Source organism: Pleurodeles waltl, chromosome 7 (genome assembly GCF_031143425.1).
Source record: "Pleurodeles waltl isolate 20211129_DDA chromosome 7, aPleWal1.hap1.20221129, whole genome shotgun sequence".
Classification (NCBI taxonomy): domain Eukaryota; kingdom Metazoa; phylum Chordata; class Amphibia; order Caudata; family Salamandridae; genus Pleurodeles; species Pleurodeles waltl.
In genome coordinates this window covers 195,157,915-195,177,363 of record NC_090446.1, presented here as the reverse complement: position 1 = coordinate 195,177,363, position 19,449 = coordinate 195,157,915, and the positions used below count along the sequence as shown (strand labels likewise).

Here is a 19,449-nt window from a genome sequence, read left to right as displayed (position 1 = left end):
TGGTAGATATAAACTACAACTCATTTCTTCCATCTTTCAAAGAGCATGAATTTTGAGGTATTAAGCTACCATTTTCTCATAACTGACTGTTTTTGCAATTATTTTAGGACTTGGTGTGATGAGATGCAGTAGTGGCCTCATACTATGGGTGCACGGATTTGGAAATATGCAAAATGCTCAACTATTTGGGATGAACTTTTATAGATCTGTTAGAAATAATTTGCAGATAATGGAGACCTGGGCTCCTGTTTGTGCCTCAGATTGAGTTGAGAGGAACAAGCATAGAACTTGTACATTTGTGGCTTGTGAAACGGACTATAGTTTTCTTTCAGAAAGCCCTAACTCTACACTCTGATAGGAATTTGAGGTTTAGAACTCACCCTGTATTGTCTGCAGTATGATCGCGAGAGACAAAAGCGCTGGATTCAGTGCTGAAATGGTCCTTGAATTTGCATTGTCAGTACTTATAAATGGTGGACCCTAAAGGTTTTCTCAGGACCTCCCTGCCAGTACAGCTTACGCCAGGGTTGCCAGATACAACGACTGCATCACCTTGATTCCTCCTAATACCTATTTCTTCCCCATCCCTGCACTTCAGGTCAAATTTATGAACACTTTTTGCAAGTGCTAAGAAGTCAAAAGGAAGGCAAAGTAGCACTAAGAGTTGAATTGCAAATTACTTTCCAGGGCAATCTGTTTCTGAGCTGGAAGATTACTTATAGTAAATCAGAGTAGTATTTTGCGCTACTTTGCTCTACTTCGCAGTCAGTGAGGTGCAAATATTAGTCACAAATGCACACACGTTGTCAAACGTCAGGGGTTTTATGCTACTATAAGGTTTTTACATTATGCAATGTGTAGGTCGAACTGTTTTTGCAAGGACAACGAAACAATGAATTCTCTTTTGACTGCCTTCCTTATGGAAACATGCATCTTAGTTTTAAAATAATGACCGATGTAAGCCTGAAATTCAGCAGTGTACCATCCACCGAAAACCCATACTTTTCACAATTGCAGGATATTTACATCCTTTACCTTTTCTAATATGTTGTTTCCTTTAAAGTCTGGTACGTTTAAAACAGAATAAATAAAGAGTAGGTTTTAAGTCGCATCTGCTGTTTCGAAATAAAAATGGATTCCTAAATACCATGAAGGCTGATGTTGTTTCTTGCAGATGGTTTGGGCCTCAACCAACCGGATGGGCTGCGCTGTTCACACCTGCACTAACATGAACGTCTGGGGAAGCACATGGCGCCAAGCTGTTTACTTAGTGTGCAACTATGCCATCAAGTAAGGTCACAATTACATAAAATATGGTGTTGTAATTTAAACTACTGATGCATTTGTATATCACTTTAAGACCCTCCACGAAGCCTTCAAGCACTCGGATTTTCACCAGCCTCTGCTTGCCCTTTTATAGGTGCCTTGTTGGAAGGGTGTTAAACGGAGTAAGGCTTGTGAGGGAGATGTTGGTTGAGCGCTATGCGGTACAAAGATATGCTCCAATGGTGCATAGCATCGCTCTGTCTAGATCTCCACATTTCCTCAGGTGTTGTATGTGTGTTCACAGATACCTTCTAAAGTGAGAATCGTCTGCAAAATGTAATGGATGAACAGATGACTCGCAGACATGTATAAGCAAAAGCATATGTTATGTACTTTTGTTCAAAATCTTTCATTTACAACACCTGGCAGACTAATTCTGACCTTAATTTATGCAAAATATGACTATAAGAGCACATGATAAAATATAATTATCACTTTGTCACAGCACAATAACAATCAAACATAAAACTTAATTTCAAGATAAATATAACAGAAAATCAAATGAACATTACAACTTAAAAACACAAAGATATGCCCTAGTAGTAAAATAAAGATGATGCTAAGTGATAAACCATCCCAAGGTAACCATAAAGCAGAAGCTTTAGATTTAAGTACTTTAGGTTGGGGTGTCCGAATACAAAAATACTTCAATGCAAACAAGCAGTCTTTAACGTGTTACTTGAAAAAGTATAGCTATTAAAAATATGTACATTGGAAAGAGTCTATTATTAGTTATAGTTACAAGGGATATTTCCTTTTCAGTTTTATGGCAGCGACAGGTTCGTGGCAGATAAACATGTTGTGGGAGAATCTAAATGTTTTAAAAAGTGCAACTTTTCTCAATGTGTGTTAAAATTCATGTGACGTAAACTAGGGCGTAAATATCAAGATCTTAAAGTGGGATACAATGTGCAAAAAAATGCAAAAAATGCTTCATATATTTGGTAGAGTCAGCGTCACAAGGGCAACAGGGGATTGGGGCAAACCAGGTACCTGTCTGGGAAACCGCTATTTAAAAGTGCATTATACTTAATCTTAGGTGAGTAAGGTGAAATCTTTTCTCAGGGTTCTGTATTCAAGATAGGTAGGGTTCCATCCCTTAGGTGGTTAAAATTGACACTTATCGAAGAATTCAAACCATATCAAGGGACTTTACTATTCTGGCTTTCTACCTGTCAGCAAAAAACGTTTGTTTTACAAGCTCCTCAGCATGGGGCCAATGCTACCTTGGGAGTCAAAAGAAGGGCTCAGACCCAGATATGGGAGGGTATTCTTAACATATGATAGCCTGGGGATAACTATCATAATACTTAGTATAAGGCGGTCCTCTAAAACCGTACTGGAGAAACTGGTCTCAGATTGACCCATAATTTCATAATGAAAGTGGAGCTAGACTTTCTTGATCTTCCAAACAGCCTAAACCCCACATGGTTTTGGAGATGGCCAGTAATCTACACAACATCATTTTCAGCAACACGCAGATTACCCAGTCCTGCATATTCCCATTCTCCTGTTCCATATGTTCCAGCTGGAAGACGTTTACTCCTTTATAACATGGACATCTCTCTAAGTGACTTGAAGCCTACCTTTCCACAAAGTTGTGAATCGATTCACAAGATGCAACCATCTTCTGGGCTCTATGAGTGAATAACCTATCCCAAGTCACGTTGGCATCAAACAAAATGCTAGAATAATTACAATTAGATATGTTGGTAATAAGGATCTCCCCAATAAGAAATCGTTTTGAGACAGTATTTTCTGGACTACAGGTCAATATAAAAGACTTTTGTGATTAACTTTCAAATTTGAATCCTTCATAAAATCATTAAAATCATAAAAAAGGGACTGTAGTCCTTTGGCTGTGCATCTGATAAGGACCTCATAGTCTGTGTACAAAAGTGCAGGGACCAGATTAGGATCTATTTTGGGGACATTCTTAGCATGGGAAACTAAAACCAAGTCTAAAGTGTTAATATAAAATCTAAATAAAAAGTGCACCAGTATACAGCCCTGCCTTACCCCTTGTGTGACATGTATGGGATCACTGGAATTAACAGTTAGAGTATAATGCACTTTCATAGTTGTGCCCCAATGAAGGCGTCATAGGAGGTCAAGTAAGGGAGGGATCAATACCTGCTTGTTCCGTCAACTCCTATAGTTTCCCCCTATCAACCAGGTCGAAAGTGGAGGAGAGGTCCATAAAGGACATTTGTATAGTGTTAGAAATTACAGCCTTAGGGTGGTCACCCTTAACTTTTTGCCTGCCTCCCTCCACTTTTGAGATACTGTTTTTGCTGGTTTTTAGACTCTGTGTACTTTACCACTGCTAACCAGTGCTAAAGTGCATATGCTCTCTCCCTTTAAACATGGTAACATTGGATCACACCCAACTGGGCTATTTAATTTACTTATAAGTCCCTAGTAGAGTGCACTATATGTGCCCAGGGCTTGTAGGTTAAAAGCTACTAGTGGGCCTGCGGCACTGATTGTGTCACCCACTTCACTAGCCCCTTAACCTTGTCTCAGGCCTGCCATTGCAAGGCCTGTGTGTGCAGTTTCACTGCCAATTCAACTTGGCATTTAAAAGTACATGCCCAGCCTAAAACTCCCCTTTTTCTGCATATAAGTCACCCCCAAGGTATGCCCTAGGTAACCCCTAGGACAGGGTGCTGTGTAGGTAAAAGGCAGGACATGTACCCGTGTAGTTTACATGTCCTGGTAGTGTAAAACTCCTAAATTTGTTTCTACACTACTGTGAGGCCTGCTCCCTTCATAGGCTAACATTGGGGCTGCCCTCATACATTGTTTGAGTGGTAGCTCCTGATCTGAGTAGGAAAGTCATATTTAGTATGGCAGAATGGTAATACAAAATCCTGCTGACTGGTGAAGTTGGATTTAATATTACTATTTTAGAAATGCCACTTTTAGAAAGTGAGCATTTCTCTGCACTTAAATATTTCTGTGCCTTACAATCCACTTCTGGCTGGGTTTAGTTGACAGCTCCTTGTGCATTCACTCAGACACACCCCAAACAAATGATACTCAGCCTCACTTGCATACATCTGCATTTTGAATGAGTCTTCCTGGGTCTTCCTGGGCTGGGAGGGTGGAGGGCCTGCTCTCACACAAAGGACTGCCACACCCCCTACTGGGACCATGACAGACAGGATTGAACTGAAAGGGGACCTGGTGCACTTCTAAGCCACTCTTTGAAGTCTCCCCCACTTCAAAGGCACATTTGGGTATAAAAACAGGGCCTCAGACAGTTCCTGGAGAAGAAACCTCAACTAGAACCTGCACCCTGACAGGAAGAACTGCCTGGTTGTCCAAAGGACTCACCTGACTGCTTTCTGATAAGGACTGCTGCCTTGTTGTTGGCTTGCTGTCTTGCTGCTCTCTTGCTGTGCTGTCGAAGTGCTCTCCAAGGGCTTGGATAGAGCTTGCCTCCTGTTCCCTGAAGTGTCAGGACCAAAAAGACTTCTCTCCTGCAGCTGAAATCCTCGTGCAGGGAAAATTTGATGCACCGCCTGCCAAGAAAGATTCACAGCCTGCTTGCAGTGAAAAATTCACCGCACGATGAGTCTGGAATGACAGAAGATCGACGCAGCACCAGCGACGCGACCGGAACTTGGAGGTATGGCCTTACTGCATCGAAACAACCCAACTCAGATCGACGCAGCCCGACTTCCTGAGAGGAGTCGACGCAGAGCCTGCCGTGCGGAAGAAAATTCCGTGCATCACCCACTGGAATCGACGCAGCACCTGTGACTTCGTTCCGCAAGCCCAGGATTCCACGCATTATCCCTGGGGCGTCCAAAAACCCCGCAACCCAAAGAGGATCCAAGTCCGCGTGCCAGAAATCGATGCAACGTCTTCCCCGCATTGAAAATAATGACTCAAGTCCGTGTGCGAAGGGGCAAAACCGACTCACACTCACCGTTTCCACGCACCTCCTCCTCTGCATTCCCTTGTGAGGATTTTTCAGCGCAAACCAGGTACTTTGTCCAGCAAGAGACACTTCTTGTTTCTAGGAGAACTTAAGACACATTGTATTGCTTTTACACTAATATTTAAACTCTAAGATATTTGATATCACTTTCAGTGATATCCCTACATTTGCTTATTTAATCTTTAATGGTTTTCACCTGCATTTATCCAGATAAATATTATATATTTTTCTAAACATTGTGTGGTGTATTTTTGTGGTGGTATATTGTGGTATTGTATGAATTATTGCACAAATACTTTACACATTGCCTTCTAAATTAGGCCTGACTGCTCAGTGCCAAGCTACCAGAGGGTGGGTACAGGATAATTTGGATTGTGTGTGATTTACCCTGATTAGAGTGAGGGTCCTTGCTTGGACAGGGGGTAACCTAACTGCCAACCAAAGACCCCATTTCTAACATTTAGTACCTCTCCTGGCCGTGACATATTTCCCTAGGATTACAGAAAGATTAAGCCATTGTTTATCAGTTCCAAGGCCAGGATGGAACCAATATTGGCCACAGCCCATTCTTCCAGTTTGCCCAAAATTACCATGCCTACAATTTTAACAGAGGAGTTTAATAATGAATTAAGGCAATAACAGGCCTTTCCTGAAGATCAACACAGTGATTGATTCCCTCCAGGAGTCAATGGGACCCTCTCTTATAACTGCTCCAAGAATGTTAGTTATTAAGGGAGCCCAGAAGGCGAGGTTCAATAGAGGCCCCCTTTGGTGCCTGTCACCTTCCTAGATGTAATACTAAGACTAGATTTGGAACGTCTGCCACAAGAATGGATTCACTTAACCATGGCTTGGCAGGTGAGGGAAGCACCGAACAATCTATCAAAGAAATATGATTCGATACCGGGTTGTAGGAATCAAAGATCAGGAGAAATGCTCAACCCAGTCCTATTCTGAGATGTGGCACTCTCTGAGGCTAGGCATTCAGAAAAAGAGGAGTGATTTATGATCCCGGAAAACGCTGTTAAACCTTGATTGGGCTGCCTCTTACAAGTCTTCCCAGGCTTTAAATCTAACTTCCTCATTTCTTATATCTATGACACATTTGTATTCTTTTCTGGCTTCCTTAATAGCATCCCGATTTTGTGGGATCATGTCAGTAGCCCTTTTATGGACTAAAAGGGCTGTAGTGCAATCTGAACTAACCCATGACTGGACTGGTCGGGCTTTTGGTATTTTATCCCTAGTTAGCATACGAGAAATCGTTTCACAAAGTGCTGTGAAACTATCTGGAATTCTGAAGGGGTCAGCATCCACAGAAAGACAAACAGTTATGCCCTTCTAAGTAACGGTAATCAGATCTACAAACATTTAATTTGGGTCAATATGTTCCCATTTCGTGCTAACTACCCCCTATTAGTGATATAATGTAAAGGGGCCTTAATCCTGCTCTTAAAGCAAGATAGCAAAGAGATGGAAAAACGAATAATGATCACGTAATTTAGCCCTAAATATTTTAAAATTCATCTTATTCAGTTTTAATGATTTTTGTGTCCTTTTGCTTTACAGTTTGCTATAGTTTTCTAAATTGAATAGGGAGTATTATTGGGTTGGTACTGAGGGAACTTAAGTTCCATTTCTCAGAGAAATTGACTGCTGATAGTGCAGTAGCTTTTACGGGATAAGAAGAGTTTTTTCAAGACTTGTGTTGAGACATAGCGAAGGTGTATTTATTGAGTTCATGAGGGCGATCGATTTCCAAATTAATAATTCACTTCCTGATGTTATTTAAAAAAAATAATGCATTGTGAATGGGATGCTTGCCTATTCGCAATTATGTGGAAATCGACACATATCAAAGATGTACATCCATGATTCGCAGATCTGTGCAAATATCTGTGAATCCGGCACATGGACATTAGGTATCTATATCACAGCACCCCCACCACATCTTGGTTGTATTAAATAAAACCAGACCTGCATGAGGGGTGAACAGTAGGTCTGTTGAAAACAAATGGGCCATCAGCACGTGTTTGGCTACTTCAAGAGTGGTCTACAAATCACTATCTTTGGGGGAGTGTGAGTGCTCCAACTCAGTCTCCGAACTAGTGGCTTTCTGCTGAGGTTCATTTGCAGGAAGGTATGCACCAGAGCAAAGGATAAACATTTTATAAGCAAATGTTCTGGCACACTCTTGCATTTTCTGCTGTAATATTAATATGCACATGCAGCAAATGAATTGGTGTGTTTTTGTATTAATCATAGCTGAGAGATTAAAAATGCTCCTCAAAGCATTATTTAGTAGAAACACTAACTATATGCCTATTTATGTACTTTTCAGAGGCAACTGGATAGGAGAAGCCCCTTACAAGATGGGAAGACCTTGTTCAGCCTGCCCCCCAAGCTATGGTGGTGTTTGCAGCAACAACCTTTGCTTCTCGGGAGCGAAATCCGACAAAGTCAACTGGTTTTAGTAGCTCAATTATATTTCTGACTTATGAAGAATTAACATGTATTCAAGTATAGCACTCATTTTCAACGATTGTGAATGTTCAAGAATTGATTTGAAATAGCATTTTATAGTTCTTACTCATGCACATTTCAAATTAACAGTTGAGTTAAAGGCACTGGTCGCCCCAAAAGAATCACACACACCAGTTTCTTCATTGTGTTTTGGGGCAATCAATGTATTTGTATTGTTCCATGATCTCGTTTCTCTTTGCGAGAATTTGATTGTTACCCAATATATATAGATATCAGTATTACACTGATTTTGAGTAATGCACCAATAAATAATTACAGTATTTACCGTGTACAATACCTGTAAAAGCTAGGAAATATTTATATAAGATGATTCATTTATTTTTCACTTGTGTAAAAAAGAGAATATGCTTTAATGTCAAAATGTGGAGTCAGTTCGTAGAAGCTGTAAAAAGACTGACTTGCACTGAGTTCTTATTTTTCGTACTTTTAGTATCATATGGAGGGAGGCATACATAAGGTGAGATAGTGTCACAGAGGGGTTGATATATAAACAGACTTATAAGAAAGGGTACTATGTTTTGTATCTAATGTATATAATTAAGATGGAGAATGATTTCAATTCTAGAATTATGAAGTGGGCAAATAGAAAATGTTGCATGATGACTATGTCCCATCGCCATGCATTTCCCACCTCACTGTTAAGAAGATGGAAAATCCATTTGATTTAAAAACTATGTGAAATATGCAATAAATCTGCTGCTGTTTTTCCTGCCAGAATCATAGATTTGAGCACTGGCTGTCAATTGAATGGCAGAGTTTTGACAGTGCTCAAAATTCTCCTATGACGCAGAACACCTGAAGTGTACTCCCTATGACCGGACCTGTAATCCAGCAGGTGTTCTGGAGATCAGGAGCATGTCATCTGTGAATAACTTAGCAGGAACTTTAAAGAAACCAATTTTCATTGGATCACTGCAGGGTATGTCTAAGATTGGGACCACATCATTATTGTACAATAGAATAGTGTTGGGCCAATACAACTCCATTCCCCACCCCTTTAGCAACCATTATTTTCCTGGTTAGCTCACCCATAGATCCCCACCTAACCTCGACATAGTTTTTTTATGCAACCAGATTAAGATGGACAGGATATTTTATGTGGACCAATATCTGTCAGCACCTTCCATAGGCTTTCACAAGGGATCAAGTCAAAGGCTGATCGTAGATCTAGAAATACAACATCTAAAAGTATATTTTGGCATCGTGCTTCAAAAATTGGCAAAAAAATAAATTTTTTATTTCTTGTTTAAAGGATTGATGCGATTACATTTTGTAGAGATACATATTTTCCTTTTCTTTCACTGAGTGAATGTGAAATTCATGTAGATTTTACCTTGGAACACTTGGATACTATTTAAGAGGCAACATGGATGATAAGTTGACCTGGTTGTCTATTTTTTCACATCCCACAATGATTGCAATATACTTGGAGCACAGAACTCCTGTCACACGCTGTTGTAGTCATGGAAAACGTGATGCATTGATCAGAGATACACCCTCCAAATCTTTAAGTCCAGGGTCCAACCTTAAATGTCAATTCATATTTATTAGACATAGTGAACTGCCACAAGTTTATAGATACACACCAAGAATTTTTAAACAATAAAATGAAGCAAGATAACTATTTTGTTTTAGAACTTAATGATAAAAAATGTGTATTCACAGCACCATTTTGGTATATTTTGGGAGATTGTTATTCGTTAACTCAAGAGTGTCTGTAGTCCAGTTGTGGTTAGATTTAGAATACCGTATAAAATAAATACTTATCAGCATTTATAATAATATAGAAATATTGACCATTTGTTGGCCAATCATGAATCCACTAATAATATTTCCTGTTCCTGAGTTGTAGGCCTGGGCCACAGATGAGGGCCCACGGGGAAGTTACTGTCTTTTAATGATCAGAACAGCCATTTATGTAAGGACCTTAGGTCAGCCAATGAGGGAAGGCAGTAGTCCCAGCCTCATCACAGAGTGGGATGGGGTCAGTGAGACTGCTGACCCCACCCCACTCTGTGACGAAGTGTCACTGATTGACACTCGCCCTGAGCACTTCAGGGCTTAAACCTGAAGCGCCCAGGGTGAGTGTCAATGGGTGACGCTTTCCTCGTCACCCAGGGGAGGGCCTCGAGGCACCTTTGCTGAGCCGAGGAGGTCACGCCCATAGGAGCTATGTCCTCCTCAGCCCAGCAAAGTTCAGCTCAGGCAGCCAGGAGTCTGCGCAAATTGCGCATGTCTGCTCCTGGCTGTCTGAGCTGAAAATGAAGAGTGTCTGTCAGGCTGGCCTTTGTTCAGCCTGACAGACACTCTTCACGTGAGGCAAGAGGTGGGGGGGCGTGGCCCCTCCGCCCTAAAGGATGGGCCGCCACTGCTGTTTGCACACTTGTCTTTGTGACTGGTTACTTTCTGGCATCTTGAATATAATAGTAAACATTTCTCGAGGCCTAAGCCTGCCACAAATACTCCAAGAAATTCCACTGACTACTTTTTACTTAAATAATTATGGACCAAATAAGTATGTTCATTTTTGTCAGCACTAAGTTGGATCTTTGGATGGAAGATTTGCTAAGGAAAGGGTGCCTTTCATTGATAACACGAGGATGAAACGGAAATGGCTATTGGTGCCATACTCAAATATTCCCTTAAGCATGCTACCTTAGTAGATATGTAAATGATCTTCCATTGACAGGAACTTTCTCAATTTTGCTTATGGTAATCTTGCTATTCCACTCAAGGAAAAGAAAGAAAACACGGGATTCATGTGCATGTAGTTTTCAAGCGCAGAGAGCAGTGAGAAACAGAGGCCAGGGATGGGCAACGTTTCTCTAAAATATTCACATGTCTCTGGAAGAAAGGCACTGTGTATTAAAGGTGCTCCATAAACGACTACCAAGACTGTTAAATAACTTTCCTTTTCTGTTCTGTATTAATTCAGCAGTAAGACCTGCAGTTTCTTATTAACTCCTTGGAGAGAAACACTTTTCTCAAAGTTTAGCAAGTCTCCCAAAAAAGACTGCCTTTTAGCCTATACACCTCCAATTTCTGAATAAGGTTAATATTTTGTTTGCACATGAAAACTAGCAATATGGCATAAATCATAAACCATACCTGCAGATGCACAGAGCGTTTCCATTGTTGAGGGTGGGAATTGGCATCATGACTCACTAGACTTTTGTCTATCTGTCTACCTATCTATCTATCAATCTATAATCGATCTGTTCATCTATACATTACATATAAAGTTTCTCTGATTATATTAGCTTATTGGTTAGAAACTGGTATGCCTCGAATACAATGGCACCATAAAATGTCAATGTCCTCTAATGGTGCATAATTGAACCGATGTCTTCCACTGTATGTTTAGTAATTTGTATTGCTGTCATAAACTCAATGACATGTGTTCTTAATGTAATGGAAATATTCAGCAATGATGGTCTTCACTGAATTTAGGACTAATTGAAGGATTATATGAGAATAAGCTCAGTGACTAATAAAACACTGGATGGAATAAGACTGTGAGAGGATACATTGCACTCCACTGCGTATATTGATGTGTGTAATAAACTGTGTTATGTATTTGTTAAATAAACCATAAATCTAAAACACTGCTTTGTGTTATTACCTGGGCTCTGATACTCACAATTACGGAGTGCTGGGCTATATGTTGTAAGTGCATTAAATACATTGAAACTCTCTTATCCACCAATGGTGGGATCTTAAAGCTGCTGATGGTTAAGTCTTGAGGTCTGAGACAAGGGAATGCAATGTGAGGTGAAGGCAGTTCTACATTGAACTTGTTAATACAGCCTATACGTTAATAGTAAACATTGTCTCTGATTTCCACCACCAGAAAAATGCAAGAAGTGATGAAGCTAATACGTCTTCCTTTTTTTAAATGCGAGCCTGCTTCTTTAATGACAGGGGAGTGTGGTGAGTGTGTGTGGCAACACAAGTGTCTATGTGTGTGGTAACAGAAGTGTGTGGGGGCAAGGACAGTATTTTGGGCATGGGCTGTGTGGTCACCAATGTGTTAGGGGAGGGTCCACATGTAGGGGATGGGGTGGCATCTGGGTATGGGATATAGATAATATAACGAACAGTTGAGGCTTGCACTGCAACCCTGGTACCTCACAGCTCCCTCTGTGAGGGTAATAAGCATGCCATGAAAAGATGCCTTTGCTCTTTAGAGCTCCGTGAGGCTTCAGCACTTCCTGGAAAGAAGATGTTTTCACATCAAAATTATTAATTTCTTCAGCATTTTTGAGCACCGGAGCACTGCAGCTGCATAAATATGCCTTTATCTTACAGAGACATCGAGTTCTGAAGTCATTTCAGAGACTTCATGTGAGTGCCTGAGGTAATTATTTATCTGCGTCATTTGCGTTTCACTCCGTAAGGCTCTGCACAAACCTATTCACTGGCAGCTCTTGTCAAGGAGCTCTTTCAAATTGCTCTTCATAACATGGTAAATGCTTTCCTTTGACGGAGGGGATTTTTTTCCTTTTCAGAAGGTTCCCTTAAAACTAGTCACCAATTGTTTGACTACGTGCAGTAAAGTGCTTTGCTCTTGTGGTATTCTGTCATGCCTGTTATGAGAGAATAATTTAGGATTTTCTATTTATATATTTTTTATTATATTTTGTTATGTTGTTGGAAACTTCTGGCAGCAGCTTCTCATTGTAATATCATTTCATCAACACCTCACATTGCTGGCTTCCTATTACCAAATTGCTGTTGGCTTTTATGGGGAGACCACATAATTCTCAGAGTTGCCAGTCATCATCTTTCTCCAAGTCTAATAATCCTCTTCGAGTGGTGCGCACACCACTACAATCTTCTCTACCATCAACTTTAACAATGGATAGTCCTGCAGTCTTTTTAAAGGATGGCGCCTCTTCATCTCCTGCTGCTGGTGCAGTTGCGAAAAAAACATCTAACACCTCCTCCGTCAAGCGCCCAAAAAAAGACCTTGATTCTCCCTCAAAATCACCTACACATCTTACTCTAGATGATGTCATGGAGGAATTGCACCCACTAAAGCCCTTTATGATGGACACTAATGCCTCTTTGCAACGTATAGAGGAGCAATGGTCCCAACACGAACAACGAATTTGTACTCTGGAACAGAGAGTCAGTAGCCTTGAAGATTGTAACACTGTCAATCCTCAGATCTCTAAAGACATAGCTCAACTTAAAAGGCTTACTGAAAGCTTAGAAAACAGAAATAGGAGAAATAATCTTCGCCTTTTTGGGATTCCAGAAGGTTCTGGAGGCTCTAACATGATTGCATTCCTTCAAAAAGCAATACCTTAAATTATTCGCTTGCCTCCTACCTCTCCCATCTCTATCCAACGGGCACATCGTTTAGGTCCACAGACTTCAACTGGCCCTCGTGCACATCCTAGAGGAATTATTATTCTCTTTCTCCAATTTACTGACTTGATGCAAATACTCTCGGAAGCCTAAAAGATGGGCTCTTTGCTATGGTCAGGTCATAAAGTATTTTTCACACAAGACTTCTCTCCTGCTACAGCTGCACGTCGCAAACAGTTTTTGGACTTGCGTCCACAACTCAAATCCTTGAATATTCTATATGGTCTTCTTCACCCATGCCTTTTCAAAATTACATTCAAGGAAAAATCTTACTCGTTTGAGGAACCTTCAGCACTACAAACGTTTATTAACCAACACAAAACAGAAGCAATGGAACTAGGAGCATCTGCAATTACTTGAAGATATAATTTAATTTGTCTTTAATGTTCTTCTTTTTTTTATTTCTGGACAGTTTTATAGTAATGGTTATGTTTAATATTTATATCCATGGTTTTCCATCTCTGCATCTTCTTATTTTCTTATATATATATATATATATTTTTTTTTTAGATAGTGTTCTTTGTGCAATCCTCATGTTCCTCTCCCAACCGTATCCTTTTCTCACCATCCAAACTGTTCTCCTACACGTTCCACTGTTAAGCTTTGATTTTTATTGTTTTTCATGTCACAGTCCTTTACTGTAGTTATTACGTTATTTGGTCTCCTGAATGGTACATTTTTCGTTTTGTATGGTTTTTTTTTTTTTCTTCCATGAAACTCGCCTTCATATGTTTTAATATCTAATATCACTTTTCTTGTGCTGAAGCCACTCTTGCCTGTCTTTTCAGGTTTTCCGCTGTCCCTCTACCTTTCGGGGTATTCACTTTCTATCTTGTTTTTTTTAGCTTTCGTGGACTTTAGTCCCTGTATTGCCACATCCATGTATATACAACTTCTGGAGGTCATCTTCCTCCTTTTCTTTTTCTTTACTATCTTGTTTCTTCCTCATTTCTTTGCTTTTGCAATATTGATATGCCTAGTTTTTTCATTGTTACAGCAGTTGTTTATTAATACTTCTTGTTATGCAACTTAGAACTTTTACTTGGAAGGTTAAGGGGCTTAAACACCCCATTAAACGTCAGCGTGTCTTATCTCACCTAGCTCGTTTGAAATGCCACATTGCTTTGTTGCAAGAGACTCACCTCAACGACTCTGAGGCAATTAAGCTTAAAAAACAATGGGTGGGGGACGTTTTCTACTCCCCTTCCATCACAAACAAAAATGGGGTAATTATACTCTGTCATAAATCTCTCAAACCTACCATAATTTCACAGCATCAAGATACAGAAGGTCGCTGGGTACTTGTTACATTTACAATTGACAATATTTCTCTTACTATCCTTAATATATACGGCCCCACACATCCAGATCCAAATTTTTGGAAGAATCTTTCACATATTGTCTCTGAACATTCCTCAAACAATTTACTAATAGGTGGTGACTGCAACCAAATTCTCGATCCATTTTTGGACAGACGTTCCACGTCACGTTTCATTCCACATGCCTCCCACAAAGCTTTTAAAAACTTTATTTTACACCATTCTCTCTCTGATTCCTGGAGACTATGCAATCCCGACCTCTTGGAATACTCTTTTTATTCTCCTACCCACCATTCCCATTCCAGGCTTGATTATATCTTTCTGAGTAAAGGTTTATTGCAACATATGGTCAACTCTGAAATCGGTGCTATTTTGATCTCAGATCACGCACCTGTGATTACTGACCTTGATCTTTTTCTTAATGGTTCTAAAACATCTTCATGGAGGTTTAATAACTCTCTACTTTCAGATGCTACTTTTATCGCTTCCTACAGTAAGTTTATAGAAGAATACTTTCACATCAACGATAGTGATCAACTATCATTTCATTTTGTGTGGGATGCATTCAAAGCAGCCTCTAGGGGTTTCATCATAAGTTACGCTCACTCAAAAAAAAAGTCTGCTCAACAAAAATCGACTTCCATCCTTGAAAATATAAAGTCCCTAGAACATGAATACTATACTCACAAAACTAGTAAATCACATCTTGAAGCACTAGTCTCAGCTAAAATGGAGTTTAACCAATAAACCACTGAACAAGCTTGCGGCACCCTCCTGAAAATAAATGCCAGATATTATGGTGGTAACAATAAAGCTGGTTCTCTTCTAGCTCGATATTTGAAACAAAGAAAAGAAAAAACAGCTATTAAATCAATCACAGATAACAATGGTGTTAAACACTTTAGAGATAAAGATATAGCATTGTGTTTCGCTTCTTACTATAAGGACCTGTACACTCCAGAACACATACCAACAGTTGAATCTCTCAACCAATATTTCTCTAATCTCAAACCAAGGGACCCATTGCAGATTGACCTCTCATCTTTAGACCAACCCCTACAACTTACCGAACTATATACAGCTTTACAATCTCTCCCCAAGGGTAAGGCTCCAGGCCCAGATGGCTTCACAGTAGAATTCTTTATTCAGTTTGCTAAGTCTCTTTTCCCCAAACTCTTTCAATTACTTAATCATTTTATAATGTCAGGTTCTGCATCTGGCTCATTTACGGAGGCCATGATTTGTCTTATTCCCAAAAAAGATCGGGATGCGACTGACTGTAAAAATTATAGACCCATATCTTTAATTAATACTGATTGTAAACTCTATGCCAAAGTTTTAGCTCTCCGTTTACTCCCATATATACCTGCCCTTACTGATTCTCATCAATCTGGTTTTATCCCTAATAGAAATGTAGCAGATAATTCCCGTACCTTTTTAAATATTATTAACAAGGCATCTAAACTTAAGATTCCTCTGGCAGCTTTATCATTGGATGCAGAAAAGGCCTTTGATAGGGTCTACTGGGGTTTCTTGTCGAAAGCATTGGAATGGCATGGACTAGGTACTAAATTCCGACATTTTATATCCATTCTTTATTCCTCACCATGTTCCTCGGTTATAACAAACGGTATCCGATCTCCTTTTTTCCCTCTTAAAAGGGGTACTCGTCAGGGATGCCCATTATCTCCTTTACTATTTATTTTGGCTCTCGAACCTTTTCTATACCAATTAAAAACGTCTGAACAATTTACGGGGTTTCAAATTAATAATGCACACATCAAATTTATGGCATATGCTGATGATATTCTTTTGTTCATGTCTCATCCTGACACTTCTCTTCCTGCATTCCTGCATGAGCTCAACTTATATTCTGATGTATCTGGCTATAAACTTAATATAGACAAAACAGTGGTCTTACCACTTAATGCTCATTGCACTGGCTCTGTATTCCTTGATGCAGGATTATCTTGGAATTCTTCTAAGATTAAATGCCTGGGGGTATGGTACTGCACTACTCTCAAGGATACATTAAGGACTAATTTAGAAATCCTATCGGCAAAGCTTGTAGATCTCACACAGAAATGGTCTCTGTTATATCTCACGTCGTGGGGCCGCTTGGACACCATTAAGATGATGCTTCTCCCTATCATTAACTTCTTCCTTATGATGCTTCCTATTAAGATACCTAAACTATTTTTCAGTTCAATTGATAAAATTCTATCCAAGTTCCTGTGGAACGGTAAACAATCCCGAATCTCTCTCTCAAAATTAAAACTTCCTAAAGTACAAGGTGGAGTTAATTTCCCTGACTTTATAACTTATCACAAATCTTTTGGCATTAAGCAAATACATCCCTATTTATCTACACTCAATGATGCCCCTAAAAAGCTATGGTTCTCTTTGGAAGAAACATTTATTTCTCCCTTTTCCCATAAACACATTATATTTATGTCTAACCCCCCAAAATTCTGGTTGCCCAGCACTATCTCCCATTCAGTCAACTTACTGAAACCTTTTTTTATTTCGCATCTTACCCCCATTAATCAATTCTTTAACAGTCCTATTTGGCACAATAGTTCGCTTAGGAAACAAGGTAAAACCTTGTGTTGGAAGGCTTGGATGACTAAAGGTATTCTTCTCATTTCCCAATTATATCATAAAGACTCTATCATCCCTTTTACTACTCTCTCAGCAATTTACAATCTCCCTATTCGCATGAAATCCCAATATATTATTCTTTCTACTCTAGTCCAAGAGGCCCTCAATAGACTTATACATCATAATCATTCCTCTCTTGCATCATCTTCACACCCGATTGTAACTTCTAATTATCCTAGGGCAGCTGGAATTTATAAACTTTTAAGAACGTCTGTTTCACCTAGACTCAAATCACCTATTGAGACATTGTGGGAATCAGATCTTGGTGTTGTTTGGCCAACTTCTTTATGGGATAGAATATGGTATAAGATACATTCCATTGCACGCACTGCAAGCCTCACACAGACCCTATATTTTTTTTATAATAGACTTTTCTACACTCCTGTATGCCTTTACAAATTCAAACTTGCACAAAATGACAATTGTTGGCGCTGCCACACTCATCAGGGTACTGACTTTCACATGTTTTTTTCCTGTCCATCCCTATCTACTTTTTGGTCCTCAATATGGTCTCGCATTTCAGCAATAGCTCAGATCTCCTTACCAATGTCATCTGAATTACTGTTTTTGGGAGGCGTACACGATATCTGGAGTTCATTCAGGCCTCTTGGAAAATTGGTGGACCTTTTGCTTTCTATTGCAATCTCTATTATTACTTCTAACTGGAAATCTTCGGAGAACATTACTCTCAGACAGTGGTGGAATTCTGTATGTTATCATCATAGACTTGACAGCTACAAGCTTGATTCAACAGGAACTTTCTTCAAACGTCATCAGCTATGGTTGCCATTAAGTAACTATCTCTCACGCACTGCAAAGGAAATTGATTTTTCTCCTCCTTTTTAAAAAATTTCAATATATTTCCTGTTTTTCTTCTTATATATACTTATTTCATCTTAAATTCGCTGTAACTAATGCCTATTGCCTCTCTCTCTACATGGCTATCACTTGATTCCCTTTTCTATCCCTAAAGCTCTTCTCCCTCTTTCTTTCTTCTTTCTTTATTCAAACTTGGAGTCTTTGATACTATATTGCTGTATATGCCTAATTCATGTACATGTTTAAATATGCATTTACAAGTACAATATTCCTTATGCATATATATTCACAACTGCATATCTCTGTATTGGCAATGTTAAGTTAATGTTCTTGTATTTGACTCAATAAAAAACATCTAAAAAAATAAAATAAAATGTTTGTGAGAACAAAGAGTGAAAATTGTACGTGTCTAAGCCACAATACGTCTAGTAAATACAATTCTGTTTACCAAATGACTCATACAGTGCTTAATTTGTGCTTGTTGTTTCCAGTGCTGAGCACCGGCACTTAGTTTTGAGGGCCGGCGCTTAGTCTTCTGCCTCAGGCATTTACTGCAAGCAAAAGACACATATGGGAAAGACGGAGGAAGACAAAAATGAAAAAGCGTTACTATGGGAGAAAGCAGAAAGCTGCAAGAGTGAGCTGAAGGGGAAGGGAGTGGCTTCAAATGGATTGAAGAGGCCCGAGATGGATTCAAGATTACGCTGCCTCAGTATTCCGTGCTCAAACATTTAAATACAGCCGCCGCTTGCTTCAGAGGAGGGCTTTGGGCTCCGACACGTTATTATTTACAAATAAAGCACTGGACTCATTTATATTACTGCTAAATGATAATTGAATATCAGCATATACAAAATATCCAAGCTAGTGAATCCATTGCAATCCTTTCAGAGCATAAAGGAATAATGTAAAAAATACCCATATTGTATTACCCAACCAGCAGCTGAGGCCAAAAGAAATATGTCATTGCCATGGCTGGGTGGTGAATGGTACTTATGGTTCAAAAGTCATATATGTAAGGAAGCCAAACATCTATGTGGCACACGAAGGCCTTATTTATACTTTTTGGTGCAAAACTACACTAACACAGTTTTGCACCAAAAAGTTTTGCACCGGCTTGCACCATTTTTTAGCACCAGCGGGGCACTATATTTATGGAATGGTGCAAACCGGTGCAAAGGGTAGGCTAACGTAGAAAAAAAATGATGTTAGGCAGGTTAGAGTGAAAATAAATGACTCTTACCAGATTAGCATCAGTTTTTGACGCCAAGGGGCATATTTATAGTCTGTTTGCACTGAATTAGCATCATTTTTTTTTCATGGGAACGCCTACCTTGCATCTCATTAAGGCAAGGTAGGTCTCCACTTCCAAAAAATGACTTTAACTCCATAAATTTGGCGCTAGACGGGTCTAGTACCAAAGTATAAATATGGAGTTAGTTTTGCACCGCATTAGAG

The 19,449-nt window shown here is 39.5% G+C and overlaps 1 protein-coding gene across 1 annotated transcript in view; it reads left to right on the top strand.

Moving 5' to 3' along the window:
* Positions 1 to 11,418, top strand: part of R3HDML (R3H domain containing like) — a 102,378-nt gene extending 90,960 nt beyond the window's left edge. The window contains exons 5-6 of the mRNA XM_069243564.1: positions 1,175 to 1,290; positions 7,617 to 11,418. Of these exons, the coding sequence (XP_069099665.1) occupies positions 1,175 to 1,290; positions 7,617 to 7,749 (249 nt within the window). The 3' untranslated portion in view covers positions 7,750 to 11,418. The remainder of the gene's footprint in view (positions 1 to 1,174; positions 1,291 to 7,616) is intronic.
* Positions 11,419 to 19,449: the final 8,031 nt, after the last annotated feature.